A 22189-nucleotide genomic window follows, 5' to 3' on the forward strand; every position below is an offset into this window, starting at 1 on the left:
TCAAGCCGATGGTTTTTGTTCTGCTGACTGCTATCAATCACTTTTATTTGGTTGACTCGTGTCTATCTTTCTTCATCAAACCACTGCCGCTTACTTCCTCCCCCTTTCCCCCAACTTATTAGCATTTCAAAACATTCTTTTGCTTCAATATCTTTTATTAGTGTTGTCCTGTTTATCTGTCTTTATTTCTTCGGTTTGATTGATGTTATTATCTGCTTCAATGTTGTTATTGTCATGGTTCAAACAGTGATGTTCGATCCAAAGCATTTCAAGCCGTTGATCAATTTTTGCAGATAGTGAAGCAATGTTACGATAAGGTATTTTCTGAAATTCTTTTGGCTTTTACTTGCAAATAATTGATGATTCTTTAAGCTGTGTGTATTTCTTCATGTGCAGTATGAATTAATAATTTTTCTTGAACTTGAGTTTAGGTTTCATATTAATTATTTTCGATTCTTTATTTGTTATCTCTGATTAAAATTTATAGATTAGGTATAGTTTATTTCGTTAGTTTACAATTTACAACTTAAGAAGTTATTTATTTGTTGTTTATGTTCTAAAAACAGTTAATTATTACTCGTCGTTACAGTTGCTCTCCTGAGGCCTACACCTTGTTATAGAATAACAAAAATTTTGATCTTCGAGCTCATACAATAATGGTGCATTTATGCCAGCTTTCACAGTTTCAGTGGTCTTGATTGTAGTAGAAGATTCAAAACCCAAATGAATTATGCGGAAATTATCAGTTGTTTGACAAACATTACCTGTTTCAAAGTAATATGAGATAACATTGGAAAAAAGGCCAAATCTCAGAACTGGCCCTTTTTATATGATTAGTCTGTTTTGAGTTACACAGATAACCCATATTTAGGATGATTCTTTTTAATGATTTATTATTTTTTCTGCTCCTTATTTAATTTTCATGTTTGTTTTCTTATATATTGTCTATTATAGACAAATACAGCAGATACTACTGGAGCTGTTGGCATGGGAATTTCATCAGCTCCAGGAAATGCTAGTTTGCTTGGGTAAGTCAGTCCGAATTTAAAATTAGATTGCAGCACATAGTATCTATAGGAATCAAATTGACATATTGGTCTCTCCTCATTGATTAACATGAAAATGGGCAAGAGTGAGTGAAGGAGCGAGAACAAGCAGCTGTTTGTCTAAATATGTGATGAATAAAGCTATAAGTAGATAGTACAAACTGCATGTTATAATTTTGTTCTATGATATTTGCTTTTGGTGCTTGCCTGTCTGCGAAAGCCGCTTGATTAGATACAAAATATAATTTTAAGGAAATTGTTGCAAGTAAGAAGACGTGTCTCCATGCAGATGGGCTATGAGCTCCTTGACCCTTAAGGGCAAACCTTCTGACCATGCTCCTCTTGCTTCTGCAAGTACCAGCACAGTTGCATCAACATCTTCCAATTCCAGTTCAAGTATGGCTAATGATCATTCTCTTTGTTGTTTTGTTTGTAATTTTTTTTTCCCATTGCGCACATGTATTTTTCTATTGGAAGCAATCTTGTTCCCATTTGAGACATGATTAGCTACTAAATATGGGCACCTCTTCTAGCAAAATTCCAACCTTGATTTTAGTAATGCATATTCCTCTGGTTCTCTGAATGTGAATATGTTTTATGGAAAGTGTTTTACCTGCCTTCCACTCTCATGTCCTGTCCTCCTTATCCCCTTGCCGCCTGCTTGTTTGTTATATGAAGAAAACTCGACGTTTTTCAGTACGGTATCCCCCAATGGGGCTTTGTTTCATTTCCTTTCCATTTTAATGCTTAATTCTATTGATGCATGTGTATAAGTTAACCTTTTTTATTATCTGGTAATCTAGGTGTGGACCCCCCATCAACAGCACCAGTCCGTGTAAGATCTACCTCTGATTTGGCTGAAACTGCTGTCCCTGCATCCCCTACATCAACAGATGGTTGGGGAGAACTGGAGAATGGAATTGAAGACCATGAAAATGACAAGGATGGTTGGGACGATCTGGAACCACTTGATGAGCCGAAGCCATCTTCAGCTCTTTCAAACATTCAAGCAGCTCAAAGGCGGCCAGTCTCTCAACCTGTTTCGCAGGCAAAGCATGGTTTTTTTTTTTTTTTTTTTTTGGGTTGGGATTGCCATGGCTGCAAGTTAATGCTTTTATGCTTCAAATGTCAGATGCAAGTTATATACTTGAGATTATGCTTGACCAGAACAAGAAATACAGAAGTTTATGTGTATCCTGATAACCGAGTTATATGAAGCATGTGAATTAAGGCTTGAGTTGAATGATTGTTCGGATTTTATCTTTTGCAAAGCATGCACCTAAGTTTTGGCGTGTGCTAGGATGGTAATTAATTGGATTGTTTTCTATTTTCTTTATTGTAGATTGCTTTACCATGATGACATATCACGTTATTTCAGCCTTGTACGTTAATTTATGAAATAACATTCTATAAGAAAAATGTATAAATGTAATACTGAAGAAAATACGTTTCGATTTATCTAGTATGTTAGTTTAGCACATTCTCATGCACTCTGGACTTGTACCTATCTGGTTATTTTTTATTTCGGATGTGTTAACTTGGAGTTTTTCATTTTTACTTAGCCTCAATTATGCGACCAAAAAGTGCGACAAAGTTGAGCAAGGATGAGGATGATGATTTGTGGGGTTCAATAGCAGTGCCTGCTCCTAAAACATCAAATCCTGCAGACGTGAAATCAACTGCTATTGATGATGATGATCCCTGGGCCGCCATTGCTGCACCAGCACCCACTACTAAAGCGAAGCCCTTATTGGCTAGCAGAGGTCGGGGAGTGAAACCTAGCGCTCCAAAATTAGGTGCGCACAGAATAAACCGGACATCATCTGGGATGTAAAACGAGTAGCCAGAGAAAAGGAACGAGTAAAGATTATGCGGATGTTGATCTATTTCTTCTGGGGGCCGTTATTTTTATTAAAATACAAGAATCCATGTGCTTATGATATATCAATTACATTGACATAGTTGATAATTGATTTGTAATATTATTCTTTGATATGCCCTGGTTTTTGTTCCGTGGGGGAATTTTTATGGCAGGTCCTGTTTCACGACGAGATTATATGCTTGCTGTATGTCAATTTTGTGTAATGTAATTAGTTTCTTCTTTCATTATACGGTAATTACTGGCTATTTTCATCAACGTACTTGTTTCCATTGCTATACTGGATATGCATGTAAGAAAGCTTTTTAGTGGCAGGAAAAACCATTACTGGTATTTTTCTCTTTTCTATCCGTTTTGACAACTTAAATTTGGTGCTAATAGCGCTTTTTCTCTGTTTCTTGGTTATTATTGATTTACTTTTGCTCTGGTTTCATTTGAGATTAAGATTCTGTATAAGGTTTGAATCCTTGTAGAGAGGTATTCATATTTAGTGTTCAATTGTGCATCGAATAGTATTGCCTCTTGTCGCTCCTGGTTCGGAATTTCTTGAGGAGGAAAATTGAATGAGAATAAATATTTAGGAGTCGTTAGCGAAAATTTAAAAGATAATTGTAAAATTTTTTTAACATGTAGTTTACGTATAAAGAAAAGAATAAGGAAGTTAATTGTGTGTTGAGAAGATGTTAGATATCTCACAACATCCATTCATGTGAATGATTATTTTAAGTTAATTATATAAATTTATATAGCCTTAAAAATATATTAATTATCTTTAATAAAAAAGTAAGAAAATTAAAAAGAAAAAATTTTATTTATTTATAAGTTAGATTTAATCTAGGATAAAATCCTAATGTTTACATACTTTTTTGATGGATCAAAACTCACATATTTTGAGGTAAAAATGTGTATCTCTTAGTTGAGATTTTTTTAAGAAAAATATCAATTATTTATTTTTTAAAAAATAATTTTAATGTTGGTTTGTAGTTTTTATTTATGAAAATATCTTATTTCTTTACTTGTGGCAAGATCTTGAGGGATAATTTTGTAAAAAAAATATTTTTTTAATAAAATTTATGAAAATTTCGTACATTCACCTTTAAAAAAATATTTTATTTTATTTTAGGAAAACTTTTATTTTTATTTAAGGATAAAATATTTTAAAATATGTACTGGCAATAATTTATCACTGTGCGAGATAAATTATTTGATTTATGAATTTGTGAAGATTCTGAAAGTCTCATATAACCTATAATTTCAAAACTATATATATGCAATAATTTATTACTATGTAATATAATAAATTGATTAACTTATAAACTTATGTAAATTTTGAAAGTCTCACGCAATTAAAAGAATATAAAATACTTTATAGATTCACATGTTAACAATTTATTCTCAAATTCAATTAGCTTAAAGTAATATATGATATTGAAACTTTTCTAGCAATTTAATTAGTGCATGTGCATATCATAGAGGCATAAGCAAAATGTTAACTATAAAATGAGATGCTGGATGGTATATTAAGCCATCATTATACACATCAAGACAAAAGGCCAATTAAGTGATTTTCTCAAGGGTAAATGACGATTTCCTCGAACACACATAGGACTACACAAGAAGACAAAAGTATGAGATGAACATTGGAGGATTATTCAAGACAAGACGGCAAGCAGTGTATGTGTAGGTTAATATTTCTAACCATTAAAGAATTTAAGACTTAAGCTTTAAGACCCAATTTTTAAAATATCTTGATTATCATTTTATTTTAAAATCTCTGAATCTAAATATTAGATATTAGATTATATTATCTCAAAATCTTAACATCATAATATTAGATTATATTATATTCCAATCATTATATTATTTTGAGATATTCAAATATTTATAGATCATTATTATATTAGGCTTCATTATATTTGTATCATTTTTTATTATCTTCAAATCAAAGATCTTTTAACTTTTTATTTATTTATTTTCTTGTTATAAATATTTTCTTATTTTCATTCTCATTATTTTCTCTTTTTTATTATTTTATTATGAATGTTACCTTATTTATTTATTAAGACTCGAACAAAATATAGTATTCACACCTCTAATAGAAAGATATATGTGAACAATAAAAAAAAGTTAAGATTTTGTTCTCTCTTTATCGGGTCTACAGTTTTTTGGGAGAATTTCATTTTAAGCACTACAGTAACTATTTATTTATGAATCAAACCCAAAAATTCTAAAATTACATTATACTCCTCTGATCTTATTTATGAGGTAGAGAGAGAAGAAAAAATTGGTCCTATAAATACTTTCCAATTCTCAATATTTTTTTTTACATTTTTACCCTTATTAAATGCTTTAAAAAAAATACTGGTAATGAGATTTAAGAACATTTATCAAGAGTAAAGGTGGAAACTTATTCATTTTTAAGACAAAGTTATTGAGGTTTGAAATTTTTCTTAATTCTGATAAAATATGTTAAAAGTGATTTATAAATAAGATCAGAAAGAGTAGAATTTTGAAACTATAGTGAAGTAAAATGATGAAGAAAAATGACCAAAATGTTCTTGAATGATATAAAGGAATTATTAACATGTAAAATCTCTAATATTGAATGTCAATTTCCTTGTGTTACTTGTTAAATCCATGACGTTACTTGTATATTATCTAAAATTTATTAAATCCATTCACCATGACCTATTAAGTTATTAATTTTACGTGTAAAATCACCAATGTCATTTGTTCTCTTGTGTTACTTGTTAAGTCTATAGTTTTATTTGTATATTATCTAATTTGTGTTAAATCTATTGACCATCATTTGTTAAATTATTAATTTTACTTGTGAAATCGTTAGCATTACTTATTAATTCCTTTGTATCACTTGTTAAGTCCATAATTTTATTTCTGCATTTATATCTAACTTGTTAAAATCCCCAATCATAACTTTTCAAATTATTAACTTTACTTGTAAATTCACTTAACATTATTTGTTAATCTCTTTATGTTACTTGTTAAATCTATAATGCCATCGGTTTTAAAAATTAGAGCAATTTAGTCATTTCACTCCAAAAGTTTATTTTAATTAGGTCCTGTAATCTTGCAATGGAAATTTTTTTTTGGGTGTTTTTGTAAATAAATAGCTACCATAGTCCATAGATGAAATTCTACCTATTTGTTCCCCTTTAATTGAAATGTGGGTGAAGGTAGAGGAGTTGGCTTTCCTCCTATCTTCTCTCATTTGATATTTAATATATTAACAGGCTATAAAATATTTTTCATTACACTTCTAAACTGTTCAAGAAAATTTTAATAATTTTATTCGATAGCCAACTGTTCAAGCAGAAATGGAAAGAGCCACCTGTATTTCAGCCTGCGATTGTGCTTTCTTATTTTTTATTTTTCAACCAGCTCCCTGTGATAAGCTCGAAAAATGTCGTCTTGGCTCTGGCCCGAGGGGTTTTGAAGCATAAAAAGGGGTGAGCAATCAAAATGCAAATTTATTTAGTTTTTCCCCTGAATCCGATCGGATGCTGTGGGTTTGTATATAATCTGATCTATATGTGACTGGCTAAGACTTGTATCATGCAGAGATCAGCCAACAAAAAAGGTCGAAGACAATGAGACTGCCCAAATCTCTTTGCTCTGCAAAGGTTGGGGTCTTCTCAATTTCTAATTTATAGTTCTTTCCTCTGCCTCTGTTCAGGAAAATTGAAATGATAACTGTTATCCTGTGACGATGACTTGCCAATCCTTCGTCAGATTCGTGTTTTGTGAATTATGGCGCTTTTCATAATAAAATGAATTCATCTTTAAAAATTCATGGCGGATGTGAAAAGGGCTCACCACGAAAGTCCAGTGAGGTCGTGAAATCCATCAAGCATCGAGACGACCAAGGAAAATGAAGTCTATGCTGTGGTGACATCAGCATCCACTTTGTTCAATTCCATTTGAGAGGAGAGCTCCGAGACTCCGACAAAACTAGTGGCTCCCTACCTATGTTATCGCCGACTTTTCCAATCCTCGATCCATCATCGAGAAAATAAGATGAAAACGCGCGCGCAGGCATACAGTGTTGGCTGACTTTAATATGATGAAGGCTAAAGGAGAGGGATCGCGATGTAGAAGGCATCAAGAAACGCACAAAGGCTGTTCAGAGCGGGGAGGAGCCGGCAGCGTTGGATGTGGTCACGACGTTGATTAGTTGAAACATAAAACGGGAAGACTGAAAAGAGGAGTACGGACAAGATAGATGGGCCGGCTGAACTGTGCCATAACTCGGTTTTTTTTTTTTTTCTTTGGTTACTCTTGGAAGACAATCCGTAATTCTATTCAAAACATAATGTAACATTAAGTGTGTACACCACTTCACATAAAAGTCTGAATATTATTTGTCTAACTCATCTCGCTGAACCCAAATCACACAGTCCTAGTTGGTGGGCCTCGATTGTCACATCACGGGGGAGACAAAAAAATAAAAAAATTTCACAACAGCAAATGATAACAATATTACGAAAAGATGCAATTATTTTTTTTTTGTTTTTTTTGTTTTTAACAAGGAAGCCACAAACTATCCTACTCGACTAGCCAGAGTACAGTTCTCCCGAAGCCTATCATGCTGAATCACGCTGGAAACCCCTGGGGGAGCATGAAAGAAGCCATGAAAACCAGGTAGAGCCGATAAAAGCTCGCTTTGCAATCCAATCCGCCGCAGCTTGATTCCAATCTCGCATAATACGGTGGACTCCGCAAAATTTCATCTGCCTCTCTATAAAATAACAGAAAGTATTTTTTGGGTAAAATTGCATTTTTGACTCTAGAAAGTATAGTTAAAATCTAAACGAAAATTATTAATAACGAATATAAGGTTGTTAATATAAAAAAATATAATCGCTATTGTATAACTAAACTTAAATTAGGGCCAATGTTGTTAATACTTAAATTAAACTTAAATTAGGGCCAATGTTGTTAATACTTAAATTAAAGTTGTTATAAAAGGTTAAGACAAGAATTATGATAAGAAGTATACTTGTTATTGTATAATTAAATTAATATCTACATTTTTTATTTTAATAACTGTATCATCGTTACAAACAATTTTAATTTAGGTTTTAAAGCCACAATTTTTATTAATTTGTTGATGATCATAAATGTAATTTTACCAATGTCATAAGCCCCTAAAGACTTCAAAACAGATCTCATTTCATGGTTCTCTTTTATCATTTGCCCATCTTGATATGATCTATTTGTCATTCTGTCTAATGCTATTGCTATTGTTATTTCATTTTTACAAAAAAAAAATAACTATTGAATCTTATAATTTTGACTTAGTTAAAACTTAAAACAATATTTGAATTTGGATTTAATGCAACTTAATTACTATAGTTTCAACTCGATTAAAATTCTGAATATTGGCTTACTGCTATTCAATTCCTAACCCTTTAAAATATTTAAATACTAGTTTTGAATATTAGAAAATAATTTATAAGGACTTAAGTTATTTCTTGAAACTCAACACTAATGTTTTGAATTGTTAAGACTATAGAAATTGAGTTATACTTTCTCTATCTTAAATTATAAAATAACATTAAAAAATTTTTTTGCCTCCAAATATAAGATCATTTAAAAAAATAAAGATTTCATTGATAATATTTTTTAACATTACTCTTCATTTGAAAAAAGAAAATGATATTACTATAGCATAAATGCATGACAATTAATTGGGTAGGGCATTTTTAAAAATTTATAATTTTATTTAAAAAAAAAGTTGGTAAAGTGCTATTATTGTATTTCGCTTATATGCATAATAATACTCCTAAAGAGGAGTATTAAGTTAAAATTTTAGAGATTAAATTCGACCTGAATTAAAACTAAATACACTAAGTTAAATTGTATTAAAATTTTGAAATCTAGTTATAATTAAGTGAAAATTAGAAGGATGAAATGATTAATAATTATTGTTTTTAATTCCGGCCCCTTTCATTCACATAAGTGCGAGGTAGTAATTAATAGCTGTGAATTCTGGAAAAAGAGTTGGGCAAAAAATAATACATGTAGTTTGATTCTAAATTGTTCCCCTTCATTTTCCCGTGACTTCTCGATCCCAAAATCCAACAAATACACAATTAAGCCAGATACGACTAGGAGAAGGAAAATGCATCCAACATTCTACTCCACGACCCCAGCAAGAGGGGACGTTTAAGGATGGGGATTCCCTGGACTGGATTCACTCAGAGAGTGCGGTCGGAAAAAGAATAATTGGGGCGTGCGGGGGGGCAAGTGGCGGGAGCGGGAGGAGGATCAGGGATGTAATTGCACCAGAACCAGTGCGACTTCCAGACCATGTTCATCTCCTCGATAGGGACGCCCTTGGTCTCAGGGAGAAGCGCGTAGATGAAGACGGTCATGATGGCGATAAAGCCGGCGAAGAAGAAGAGGAGACCGAACTTCATGTGGCAGAGCATGGTGAGGAAGGCCTGGGCAATGATGAAAGTGAAGATCATGTTCACGGCCACGTTGATTGCCTGACCGGCGGATCTGACGTCGAGCGAGCACACCTCCGTGGGCACCAACCAGCCCAAGGGGCCCCAGGACCAGGCGTAGCCGGCCACGAACGCGCAGATCAGGAACAAAAGGCGTCGCTCTCCCCCTTGTTCATCGACCCCTGCCCCGTCACGCCGTACTTCGCCGCCAGCAGGATGGCTGCCCCGCACATGCACGCTATCATCTGCACTCCTCCTTCCAGGAACAACCACCTCCTTCCCACCTTGTCCACTGTGAAAACCGACACGAACGTCGCGCCCACGTTGACCACGCCGGTGATGACCGACGACATGAGGGACGCGTCGTCCCCGAAGCCCAGAGTCTTGAAGAGCACGGGAGCATAAAACATGATGATGTTGATGCCCGTCATCTGCTGGAAGAAAGGGACGAAGATGCAGAACGTCAGCTGCGGCCTGTACTGGCTCTTGGTCATCTTCTTCCACGGGTTCCCCACCTTCCTGGCCGCCTCGCACGCCTCCATCAGGTCCTGTAACTCTTCGTCCACGTTTTCCACTCCTCGCACCTTGATCAGCATTTTCTTTGCCTCTTCCAGCCTGCCTCTCTCCAGGATGGAGTTTGGAGTGTCCGGCAGCAGCATGGACCCCACGGTCAGGAGCAGTGCCGGCACGGCTGCGAGTCCCAGAGATACCCTCCACCCTATCCCTCCTTTCATCTTGTTAGTCCCGTAGTTCACCAAATTCGCCACCAAAATGCCGATCGTGATCGCTATTTGGAATCCCATGTTCAGAGCTCCTCTTATCTTTGCCGGTGCCATTTCTGATAAATATACTGGAACTGACTGTATACATCATATATATATATATATATATATCGAGCATTTTACTTGATGATTGATCAACGTATCTATCACTCACGCACGCTCGCCCACGCATTACCTACCTGGTTAGCAAATCCAACCCCTACTCCCAGCAAGATCCGACCGACAATAAGCATTGTGATATTAACTGCAAAACCGTTGATGACAGCGCCTAGGAGGAAAACAACGCCTCCGATGAACATGGACATTTTTCTTCCGAATGACCTTGTCACTGCTGAGGCAAAGAACGATGATGCTAGTGCTGCCAGGTATAGCGAAGAAGTGAACAGGGTCAGCAACTGACTGTCGAATCTGCAGTACATATTTTCTGCTCCATTAGCCACCGTGTTCTTTTCTGTATACTGCGGGAAAAAACTTTTCCAAGAAAACATCCATTGAAGTAACCCCACCTGCAGCCAGGCCAGTGTATGTATATAACATACAAATTCATAATTTAATTCGTTTCTCACATACAGATCATGACGTGCATGATGAAAATATACATACACGTACCCGAGATTCCAAGGTCATAACCAAATATGAGACCTCCCATGGCAGCGACTATACAGGTCACAATTACAAAGGCGGTAACCCTTCCCTCATAATGTCTCGCCGGACCATCCTCAAAGCCCTTCCTGCCATACACTCTCCTCTTTTCTCTCAAACTCTTGCACTTGTGTATGACCGCAACACGACCTTGCAACTTTTATATGCATACTTTGAACGGCTACGCAGCAAAATTGCTTACCTCTATTTCTATGGATTATTTTACAAGCTTTTGGAGTTCTCGGTTTTGAATTATTTTGACTTTATCCTTTTTTTCTACTGGTCAAAATCCGTTTTTACTCTAATAAGTATACTTCTAAACAAGGAAACTAAGAGTCTCCGAGTTCAATCTGCTGTGGTTAATTATTTTGGAAATTTTGACCAACAGTAATATGGTAAGTATAAATATCTGCGGGTGTAGTTTTCATGCTCATCTCACGTGTTTGCTCATCCTTGAGATGAAATTTAGACCACATATGTCAAATATAATTTCATATTATTATTTATTAAAATAAAAATTTTAAAAATTATAAAATAATTTTAATAAATTTTTATTTTAATAAAATATAATATTATATTATATAATAATATTTAAAATCTGAACAATTTAAATTAAAATTTAAATAGTCTAAATTTTATTTTAAACATGAGCTAATCCTTAGAGTGAGTAAGGAAACTAGTTCCAACCTTCTGCCTTCCATTCCTTACAGTACAGGGTTACACACCGGCAACTTTTTGCTGTTTGTTACACAATCATTGTTAACTATAAAAATCAAAAGTAAATTAGAATGCCAGTGAAATAAAATGGGAAGTGGCTTTCGCATTTACTTAAACACGGTTATTAGCAAGTGAATACGTATTATTAATATGATGGCAAAAACAAAAAAGAATAAATATAGAGACTTCCCTTCGATTTTAATTAAAACATGCATAAACCATTCCCAAAGTGAAAAAAAAAAATGTGTTGTAGACTTCTTTATTTTAAAAATTTCATTTTCGTACGCCCGATGATTAAATTATCATTAATTAAATCACATCTTTTTTGCCAAAATATTCCTTTTCAATATAAATATTATTTTAAAATCAAATTAACAAAAAATTTCTATTCATATTTTTTAAAGAATTGATCATATTAAAAAAATTGATTAATTTAATAATTTAAAATTTTTCAACCATATTTATTTAAGCACATTTGTTAAGTAATCTTTTAAAGTTTAACCACCTACCTTGGCTAAGAAAATCTTTCAAATATGAAGATTACTGAATAAATTATACATATTGACTTAATAAAATTTAGAGTAAAATTAAAATAAACTATATCGACTTATCCCTAATTAATTACATTAGTTTCAAACGTCAAGAAAACTATTTTATTTTATTTTATCCCACAAATCGGATTAAAAGCAGCTATCAATTAGCCTATCACCAAATATTTAATTCAAAGAATGCAAAGATGAAATGAACCCGGCCATCTTTAAAGTATTACACATTAATGCTTTATTTGGACGGGAAATAAAATGAGCAACGAGAGGAAATGGAGAAAAACGTTCTCTCTTTCCAGATTTAAGAGAGAGTGGACAAAAACAATAACAATCAGACTAATTTTACAGTGACACTAATGCCCATATAGAAATTATAAGTATCTTGTGCTTTTGAAGCACTTGTTTTCTGTTATAAATCTCTTCACTTTCTAGTTTTTAAAAAAAAAAAAAACAAAAAAGTAGATCCGGCGCATAACTAAGCAACAAAATATGATAAATATGAATAAAAACAATATATAATTATTAGCCTAGAAAACATCTTCAAAATTTTAGGATACAAATATGAAAGCATATAAATTATATAATTCAATATTTTAAGAGATGCGACCGGATATTTTGAGTTTTAAATAATATAAATATATTTACAATAATCAACTAAAATATTTTTTTAAGTTTTGAAGTCATAGAAATATTTTAACAAAAATACATTAACTACATTAAAATAGTAGAATACATGAAATATAATATGCATAGCGTATCATATATGTGACGGAACCAATACGTTTACTTTTTTTTTTTTTTTTAAGTATTAGTACTTCATAGTTAGTGATAGCACAGTCGGACTGTAACTTGTATTGCCTGGCAATGAAATAAAAGTCGCTGGTCCAAGTCTGGCACTGAAACAACCAAGCTAAGCAGAAACAACGTTACAGCATTAGCCGCATGTAAGTTTAAGAATAGCATATAAATCAGCAAAAGCAAATACGAGCACATCACATCTCAATGTCTTCAAGATCCGGGAGAGGAAAACGAAGAATTGCTGCAATGCCACTTATCTGTGCTAGCTCTGTCCATCAATACAAAATTGACAAATTTAAAATAGAACAATAATTTAGATGTTTCCACCGAAGCTCTCTCTACTTCACGAGGCAATAAAAAGAAAAGCTCGCTGTCCTACTATGTTTGTTTGGATATCAATCCCTTTTTATAATGAGTGCACAAGTACAGTTATAAAAATAACATTTTTACGAGACACACACACACACACTCTTCCTTTTAGTTATAATAGACTTATCTTCTTAATATTGCATTTGAGCACTGCAAGGGATCTAAACCTATGTTTCTTTACCTTGGTAGTAGCAATGATGATCCTCGACACCCAAAAAAAAGGACACAAGAATGATTCAAAATAGAAAACAAGGAAAGATAAGGGTAGAATAATAATACTCACGTTCCCCAGATACGTGCATGGACGAGAATACATGGACAGATCCTCCTGAATCCTTAGCTGAGTTGACTAGGCTGACATACTTCTGCCTCCTTGTTATATCCGGATTCCTATTACCAAAAAAATGGAGATCCATAGAACTCACAATTATACGTCGTAACTTCCCAAGCAATCAAACATGATGCTTAATATAAACTTCTCAGTTATCAAGACTATCTACTTCATCAGAAAAACGAGGGCAGGCAGGTTTGAAAATGTTGAGCGACAAGTTTCTGAAGCCATTACTGTGACAGTTAATTATCTAAATCAGTAATTAAGGATAAATTTGTATGAAGATAATTCAGAAGACTGCATTGCAATGAACCACACTTTATATACTATACCGTCCAAAATTGAAAAAACAGCCGCTCTAACACTTTCACTAGGAAAAGCATTAGTATTCCCCATGCTTGAGACGCAGTTAGAACAAAAAGTGAAATGAGGATTCGTGAAGCATGTCAAATTCATGAGATGAAGCAGCCCCTAGGCTCCTTAACCCCTTCTAATTAAAGGGACATAACTGTAGACTCTTTAATTGAAACCATTTTCAAGCAGGTATGGAGAGATGAGATATATGACTGAATTTATCAAAAATGGAGCATATATCAAACGAGCATGAATAAGATAGCACCAAAAAGCGCCCTGTTTTTCATTCAAAATTTCAGAGGGCTTAAATACAAACCTGAAAAGATCATCTGTAATGAGAAGTGATTGCACAGCTAGACGTTCAATGGCAACCTCAACATGCTTTAATCCATAACAAGCACGGGATGGATCCTGGTCAAACCCAAAAAATCTTCGATTTGCATTTCCTAGATGTCTGAAAACGTGAAATCAAAAAAAACAAAGAAAGAAAGAAAGAAAGAAAGAAAAAGACAAAGAAAGAAAGCAAAGAATACATTGTTGCTTGGAGAGCCATTCCCTATAAGAAAAGGAAATAGAGATCAGTTACACGTAAAAGTTTATAAGCAACCTCAATACTCTTCAGAATGTGGCACTTGCTACGTTCAACAATGTATTCCCTTTCATTAATTTTAGGGCATCATATTTCTCCATTATGATCTCGTATCTATTGAGAAGAAGATGATAGAAAATCATTTGAGATGGTTTAAACACGTACAAAGAAGTTTGTGAGAAGCTCCAATGTGGCAAGGATAGAGCAGGTAATTCTGGCCAAGCTTGACAGGCCAATCCAAATAAACTCTAAAAAATTTAAAGCTAAACTTAAAATAATACATTTTTAATGATCAGGCCTATTTGAGTTCGGGCCAAACTTGAGCCTGATTAGGCTTATCCCAAATATCCGAATAACATTTTTCTTTTTATATATATATATATATATAAAGAGTATATTTTTCTATTTTTAAAAATAAAATAATTAATTTTAAATAAAAATAATTTTTCAAATAAAATATTTTGTAATTCGGGTATTCGAGCTTGCTAAAATAAGCACAAGGGTGTTTAGACTGGGCTTGGCTATTTAGACTTTTCTATAAGTACAAGCTTATTCGGTCAATCTAAATTGAGCTTAACCCAAATAAGCCCAACCCACCTAAAATAAAATAGATAGTCTTGAACCTTGTAATGAAGGGCAAAAGAAGACCAAAGAGAACATTCAAGGAAGTTGTTGAACGAAATCTTTCGATTAACAATATACTTAGAGTTTTAGTTATTGATAAAGCACAATGACTTTGTGCAATTCATATGTTTGACCCCACCTAATAGGATAAGGCTTGTAGTTATTGTTGTTGTATTTCCCCATGTTGCTATTTATTTCTATGTAGGAGATTATAGGAAAGGACCCAAAGGTGATGACATTCAGGGCCATTTGGCATGATGGTAGGTGTGGTATGGAAATGAAATTAGGAGAAATGCTTGTGTGGTGTGATAGAATTGAAAAATTTACCAATTCCAAATTTTGGCTTCCATAAAAAGACCTTAATTTTCAAATTCCATGTTCCCAATTTCATTTTGTATCTTTTCCTCTCTTGTCCAGCTCCTGTTTGTTGAACTAGGTCTGTGAACGACAGTGACCTCCTGTCAACCTTCAAGGTTCCTGCCAACCAACTTATCACCCACTTCCGGCAACTTTCTTAGTGACGACAACCTCTTTTGTTGACAGCATGTGGTTGTTTCCTCTTTGTCAACAATGACGATCTCATTCACTCTTCACCAAATGGCAAGGATGAACCAGGGTCTTAAAACAGCAAGGACGAACCAGGGCCTGCAAACAGCGAGGAAGCACCCACATGCGACCGCATACCCACTGATGCCATGAAACTTAAATACCCTTTGAAGAAAGGAAACCAATATGATTTCCAGCGACCTACAGCAATTTCATAATCTCTCCTGGCTTCTGCTTTGTCTTGTTTGTGATTTCTTCCTCCTCTTCTTCAGTGCATCTGGTTGAAGCTCAATGGCAGATTTCATATTCCTCTTCATGATTTCTTGTACATTCTGCTTCATCATGTTCTACCTTCCCTGCACTTGATTTTTGCTTCCACATGGTTTTTGGTTTGTCGATTATGCCAGATTGTCAATGACAGTGCCATTGTTGATTCTGGTGGAGTTTTCTTTTTTTATTATTATTCTGAAGGGTATTTTTGTATTTTATCATTTTAAATGCAGATATTAATTAAAAATTAAATTAGATTTCCATATTCATACCAAATATATTTTTGAACATTATATCAATTTTCATTTCCATATCCATTTCTATTTCTACATCCATTTTCATTTCCATCAAAATCACTTCTATTATATTACACAGGGCTTGAGATTTTGTTTTTCTGGGGCTAGAGACATCGGGAAAAAAAAAATTACCACATCATAACAAGGATAAGCACACTATTGCAATCAAGTAATGACCGTTACTCAAGAAATTTACATTTTGGGTCACTAACAACTATTTTTTCTATTTATCCTTTTTGAGAAGCGGGAAACACTTGACACTCACTTCAGGCTTGGGTAATTGACATTTTAACCACATAGACAAGACAAATAAAAGTATCTCAAAAATAGAACCTGACATTTGAAAGCATGTTGTAGAAATCCTTCAAAATTCGAACCTGGAAAGAAGGAGAGAAAAAAAAAATTAAACTTGCTCCCAGGCTCGGGAAGATAATTCACAGGATTAGCACACAGCTAAGAAGGCCAGAGGAGACAAAGCAAAAAAATGCAATACAACTAGTAATTTAGTTTCTATGATACCTCTAGAGCTGCTTTCGTATCTTTTATCATATTCATGACATTTGGCGCATCCAAAACCTCTCTCAAGCTATGCCTAACAAGGAGAACGTCTAATGTCAGTCAAAGATATCAGCTGAATTACAGAGAACTTACATGCTAAACTAAAAGGTCTATTCTTGAAACAGAATCTCAAAATTATGTATAATACTATTTTTCTTTTCCTCACATTCAAAATGATAGATATGTAATTGAGAATCAGAACTAGATTATCTCAGTGCCTTGACATCACAGCATATGCTGATTTATGCCATGGTTCACCATAAAGTAATGTTGCCATAACTCCTAAACTCCAACAGTCTGCCATACCTAACTTATTCATTCTTCCTAGACGTTCATTTAATAAACTAGGAACCTGCCTTCCTCTAGCTGCCATATCATCAGCCATTAAGTGGAGAGAAAATAAAAAGAATTGTAACTTATGCTAACTTCAAGCATATAAGATTTAGATAAAAAAATAAGAACTGTTAAGGAACCGCTTCTGTAAGCTGCATCTATATGGCCATGATCATTTTCATATTTTTTTTACTTCATAGTTGTTACTCACTAATGTCTTATACTGGGAATAATGAAAAGATGACGGAATTCAAAAAAACCAATCATACTTGTATCCTGAGCTTGTATGCACAAGAAGGATACGTGACTTGTTCTCGATAATAGGTCGCAACTGTTTTCTTTCTGCTTCTAATAATAAGTGACGATGAAATTGATCCTGAAATGGGCAGAGACATAAAACATAGGCATAATATAGTCTAATACACCAATATCCAATCTTACCTGTTTTACTGCGAAGTCATCCAAGATTGAGATTTAGATCATTATAAATAACTAATGCTACAGCTAAACAAAACAGCTAAAAGCCTAGAACAGTAGGAACAAAGATCACGAATGATTATAGACCTTTGTGAATCCAGGACTTGCAATTACAGCACATCGAACCACATTGAAATCAACATGTTTCAAGAAAGCCTGAAACCGATTATAATGACCAATAAACTTGAAAAGGCACAATTAATTTTTATAAACAGGAAATATTTTAGTCTAAGTCCTCAGATAGAACTTACATGCAAAACATTATCAAAAAACTTATTCAAAGCCTGCAAATGGAAGGAAGATGCTTTAGTCATAACATGATATTGAGATTATCAAATTTATTCACTGATATGGCTAGCAGTAATGAAAATATACTAGTAAGGAAGAGAGTGAGAGAACATACTGCCTCATAACCAGCAATAGCAGGTCCATGCTTGCGAGGAATTGAAGTTTCAATCCGTGACCGAGTAACAGTCATACTGTCAAGTCAGTCATATTAAGATGATGAATGTTTTAATGCAATGGCACAACTAGATGTAAGAAATGGCACACAATTTCAGCGAGAACAATTAATTCCCAATGCTCCTGGTTCCAAAGAACTCAAGCAGACACCTACAAGCCTCATATAGCATATATCAATGTTTTTCTGCAATCTTAAATATCTTTCAAAGACAGACAAAAAGTACCCAGAAAATCCTCAAAAACTGCTGTTTATTAAAAAAAAATATCAACTTGTTCATGTTTTGCATAAACATACATTTGATACATTGGACCACAAAAGAGGGGTATATTGGAAATTCTATAGGATTTGGATAAATTAATCCTGTTCAATTGAAACTTACTAGTACCTTCTACCAACAAGGAGGATATGCGCCAGTCCTTCTTGCATCAAAATCACAGCTAGATCAGCACTTGCACTAGGATCTGCAATATTGGAATGAAATTTTTATTCACCATATTGATTACTGATGTACATCAAAACTTATGTTCCAAACTGACAAAAATTAGCTGTGTGACATGACCTGCCTCATGACTTTAAATGCATTTGAATGTGACCATATATGAAGCTCTATTGAATTTTTTCTACCATTTTCCTTAATTTGCCCACTTAAATGGGTGCAAGCACAAATCTAACACACAAGAATGTTATTCTGCATTTTACTTTTACACCATATGTTTGGTTCAATAACAATACACAGTCTGAACTTAGCATTAATACAGAAATATTTTCAAAATTACAAGTCTGGGAATTCTCATATACATAAATCACACAACCTCTAAAGTACAATTATAAATGTACATTCCCCAATAAAAGAAGGTAGTAAAAACAGAAAAAATTGATAACATACCTGAGGCCTGTTGCAGCATCTCCAAAGCCAAAGAATCCCAAACATCCTACAAAAGGCAAAGTGAAACTTTAAGCACTTCCACTGCCCACTCCCTCAAGTTTGGAAGTAGACCACCTTAATGGTATACCCAAATGAGCCAGGCGTCAATCAAAAGATCTAGCTCTTATATATGTCAAGCACCTAAGTAACAACATGCCAGACACAAATGGCATGAAATAAACTTCAGACTTCAGCTGTAACCTTAGCTACATAAGAGAAGCAAAATGAACCACACCTTCCTGAGCACAAATGGCCGTTGCATCTCAAGTTCTAAAGTATGGAATGCCCCAATCTGCAAATATAAAGATGAAAGGTTATATTCACCACTGATGGCTGAACTTGCAATTCTACATGGAGTACATAAATTTGGGAGAGCATTACCTTAACATGTTCGTTCTCCATAATGTTTTTTCCACGTACACGCAAGACTGACCCTTCTTTGTCATAATCTGCCACCTGAAAACAAAGAAAAAACATCGGACGCAGGGAACTTGAAATTATATTGAACAGGACTAACTTATGTGTCTCCTACCTCCTCAACTTTAATTTCCAATTTCAGCTTCATACGTTCTGCTTCTCGTCCACCAGAAGCCATTTCTCTAAGAACCTTCCTATTACAGTTAGGAAAGATATTGAAATTGAGGATACAGCTTAGACTACCAAGTTTCAGTAACTATAGATTTCAACTTCAGTGTTTGATGCAACACACACTCACACACAATAGCACAGTTTTGGACAGAGGGAGAGAGCAGAGAGAAACCAAAATTAAGGAGGGAGAAATGAAGAAGATGAATAACAGAATAGTGGGGGAGCAAGAGAGAGAGAGAGGGAGAGCTACCAGACTTTAATCATGATATTCATTCATTCATCAAGTGTAGTATTACAAATGCAAGCTAGTCTATTTAAAAAAAGCTATAATGCCTAATAAGAAAACCTTAATTAACATCTCCATATGAAGACAATGTTAAGATTTCCTCTTACAAATTATTAAAATAACATAAAGGAAACAACATATTAAAATAATACAAAAAAACCTATTTCTTTCTAGAATAACAATAATTTACTAGCCTAGTTTTCTTCAAAATATATTATTCTTCTGTTTCATCAGTGTTCTTATCCCATGAATCGTTGTAATTAGTCATAAAACTCAGTTCAAACATGGCAAGTGGAAGCTCAAGTCGTTGAAAATGTGACTAGAATGGGCTAAATGACTAAAAAAACTCCACTACCAATTACAATAGGGGTTCCTTCCAAGTTGAAACAAATTTTCTTCGAGGGATACAAATAGCATAAAGAAGTACCTCACAGTAACAGCCATGACAGAGTCTCCGGGAGCGATCAAGTTATACGCAAACCATAAGTCATCCGAATCAATCGGTACCATCTACAAATAAAATGCAAAATCAGATAAAATTCAGAATTAATGATACGGCGAGTTATACTTCGCACAGGCCTATACCCGGGAAAGGAAACAGTATGAATCATAGCGAACGAGTGAGAAACCACAGGAAAAAAAAAGAGAGAGTCTACCTCGCGTTGAGTCAAAAAGAAAAACTGAAAGAAGTTTGGTTTGGTTGGAAATTATACCTTAACGCTCCCGGGTCCATCGGCTACGAGGTCTTTCCGAACGATCCTCATGCGAATATCAATTACAATTGTCCACTAGAAACTCTCACGGACATAAGAAAACCAAATCAAACTATGATGCGTGTAATTGAGAATGCGTAGAATGAATGGCAGTGATCTAAACCAGCCATTATTCTTTGACAAGTGAATTATAGGATGATCAGAGCTTAATTTAAGAATGAAGGCACCCGTAAATATCCAGTATGGACATCTCACATAGGCTTAGCCCTTTGCACACGTATATCGTCTCTCTCCAATCTGCGAAAGCGGAGGGAGGGGAAAAGCCGGCAAGCAGAACAAGGGAAAGGCACTGAAAATAAGGTGGGCCCGCCCCTATTGTTCCACATTCATTAGCTGGGATCCCCAACGTTACCATATTTTTGTTTTATTAACATATTTTTGTTTATTTTAATTTAATTTAAATTATATTATATTAACATAAAATTACAATTAAATTATTAAATTAATCTTAAAATTGTAGACGGACATTTGAGTAAGGGACAATTGCAGTTAAGGCCTCAAAAAGAAATTAATCACACATAAAACCTAATGGATTCTGAAACTTTTTTATAAGTTCAAGAGTTTCAATTGCAATTAAATTTATTGGTTTAATTATTAAAATGCCTTTGATTTATATAAAAGAACAAAAATTCCATTGTTGTCGGAGCTTTGTCATCAATGGATAAGCCACCGTTGGACTTTGGTTGTTAGTCATTGAAGCTCCAATACTGACAAGTGGTCAATTATTGGTTTTCAAGCATTTATGTTACTTGTTGTTTGTTATGAACGTACTTTTGTTTTACCCCAACAATCACTTATAAATATGCAAACACTATAACATCCTAAAAATAGGATTAATCAAAATTAATTAAAGGGTTGGGTTAATTAGTCTAGATCCTAATTAGATTAATTAGAGTGATAGGACAACCCTTGGGTTCAATGAACCTTATATGAGAGCAAAAATCAGACCCTAAATATTATTGGGTCACTTTAGACTTAGTTTAATTGGCTTAAGTAAAGGCTTCCATTTTTTTTCATACACTATAGTGGATGGCACAATTTGCCATGACAAATACGCTAAAATTTTAAATTCACAAAAAGGTGAATTTTTGTCAAAATGGAATAGAAATTTAAGAGAGTAAGTGAGAGAACGAAGGGTGCCTTACTAGGGTACTGTTGTCCAAATTTCCAACAAGTTTTCACACACTCTGATGATACTAATGGAGTCTAAGGGTGTTGTTTTAAGCTTATAATCATCGACTTATGTTAATAATAATGGTTATGATTGCTAATGGTGGGTTTAAAGTTAACCCTAATATTAATTAACTCAGATTGAGCCAATGAGGAAGTTTAACAGTGTTAATTAAGCTTTATAAGGTTTAAATAAGCTAAAGGAAGTTAAAAATGAGATTGTTTATAGTTAATATTGTTAAATAAGGTCTCAGGTCTTAATCACAATTAAGGATTAGTTAATGATAATTAGCCATCAACAGCATTTGTTAATCATAAATTGTAGATTAACTACTCTTGGAGTTCATGGAGTTATTAT

The 22189-nt window shown here is 34.0% G+C and overlaps 2 protein-coding genes, 1 long non-coding RNA gene and 1 pseudogene across 6 annotated transcripts in view; 2 read left to right on the forward strand and 2 right to left on the reverse strand.

Moving 5' to 3' along the window:
• LOC129288891 (uncharacterized) overlaps nt 1-3163 on the forward strand; it is a 30734-nt gene extending 27571 nt beyond the window's left edge. For both annotated transcript variants that reach the window (XM_054925702.1, XM_054925707.1), the window contains exons 17-21: nt 248-317; nt 955-1028; nt 1336-1442; nt 1850-2104; nt 2609-3163. In XM_054925702.1, the coding sequence (XP_054781677.1) occupies nt 248-317; nt 955-1028; nt 1336-1442; nt 1850-2104; nt 2609-2880 (778 nt within the window). In that variant the 3' untranslated portion in view covers nt 2881-3163. The remainder of the gene's footprint in view (nt 1-247; nt 318-954; nt 1029-1335; nt 1443-1849; nt 2105-2608) is intronic.
• Nucleotides 3164-6126: 2963 nt separating this feature from the next.
• LOC129294516 (uncharacterized) lies at nt 6127-7291 on the forward strand. Its single transcript, XR_008589400.1, has 2 exons — nt 6127-6392; nt 6505-7291. It is a non-coding gene; the product is annotated as an uncharacterized LOC129294516 (long non-coding RNA).
• A 1604-nt stretch (nt 7292-8895) lies between these two features.
• On the reverse strand, nt 8896-12773 carry LOC129308184 (sugar transport protein 10-like; annotated as a pseudogene).
• Nucleotides 12774-12903: 130 nt separating this feature from the next.
• LOC129308191 (protein PELOTA 1) lies at nt 12904-20962 on the reverse strand. 3 transcript variants are annotated; one of them, XM_054949238.1, is made up of 16 exons: nt 20602-20961; nt 20316-20398; nt 19547-19625; nt 19396-19470; nt 19250-19306; nt 18976-19021; nt 18475-18550; nt 18030-18105; nt 17878-17910; nt 17714-17782; nt 17419-17525; nt 16778-16850; nt 16592-16635; nt 14250-14387; nt 13532-13638; nt 12904-13147 (listed from the first exon to the last, which is right to left on the reverse strand). In XM_054949238.1, the coding sequence occupies exons 1-16, from the start codon at nt 20650-20652 to the stop codon at nt 13074-13076; spliced, it is 1188 nt and encodes a 395-aa protein (XP_054805213.1). In that variant the 5' UTR covers nt 20653-20961; the 3' UTR covers nt 12904-13073. The 3 variants fall into 3 exon arrangements, with proteins under 3 accessions (XP_054805213.1, XP_054805221.1, XP_054805228.1); XM_054949246.1 differs by having other exon boundaries at nt 14250-14344; nt 16597-16635; nt 20602-20957; XM_054949253.1 differs by lacking the exon at nt 17714-17782 and having other exon boundaries at nt 20602-20962.
• Nucleotides 20963-22189: the final 1227 nt, after the last annotated feature.

Source organism: Prosopis cineraria, unplaced genomic scaffold, assembly GCF_029017545.1.
Source record: "Prosopis cineraria cultivar Desert tree isolate PC_DT_omini unplaced genomic scaffold, ASM2901754v1 PC1, whole genome shotgun sequence".
In the NCBI taxonomy this organism is placed as follows: Eukaryota; Viridiplantae; Streptophyta; class Magnoliopsida; order Fabales; family Fabaceae; genus Prosopis; species Prosopis cineraria.

Coding starts and splice junctions, on each gene's coding strand:
- LOC129308191 (XM_054949238.1), bottom strand. CDS start 20,652: ATGAGGATCGTTCGGAAAGACCTCGTAGCCGATGGACCCGGGAGCGTT. Junction 19,626..20,315: donor GTCATGGCTGTTACTGTGAG/GTACTTCTTTAT, acceptor TAACTGTAATAG/GAAGGTTCTTAGAGAAATGG. Junction 18,106..18,474: donor ATCCTCCTTGTTGGTAGAAG/GTACTAGTAAGT, acceptor CTGACTTGACAG/TATGACTGTTACTCGGTCAC.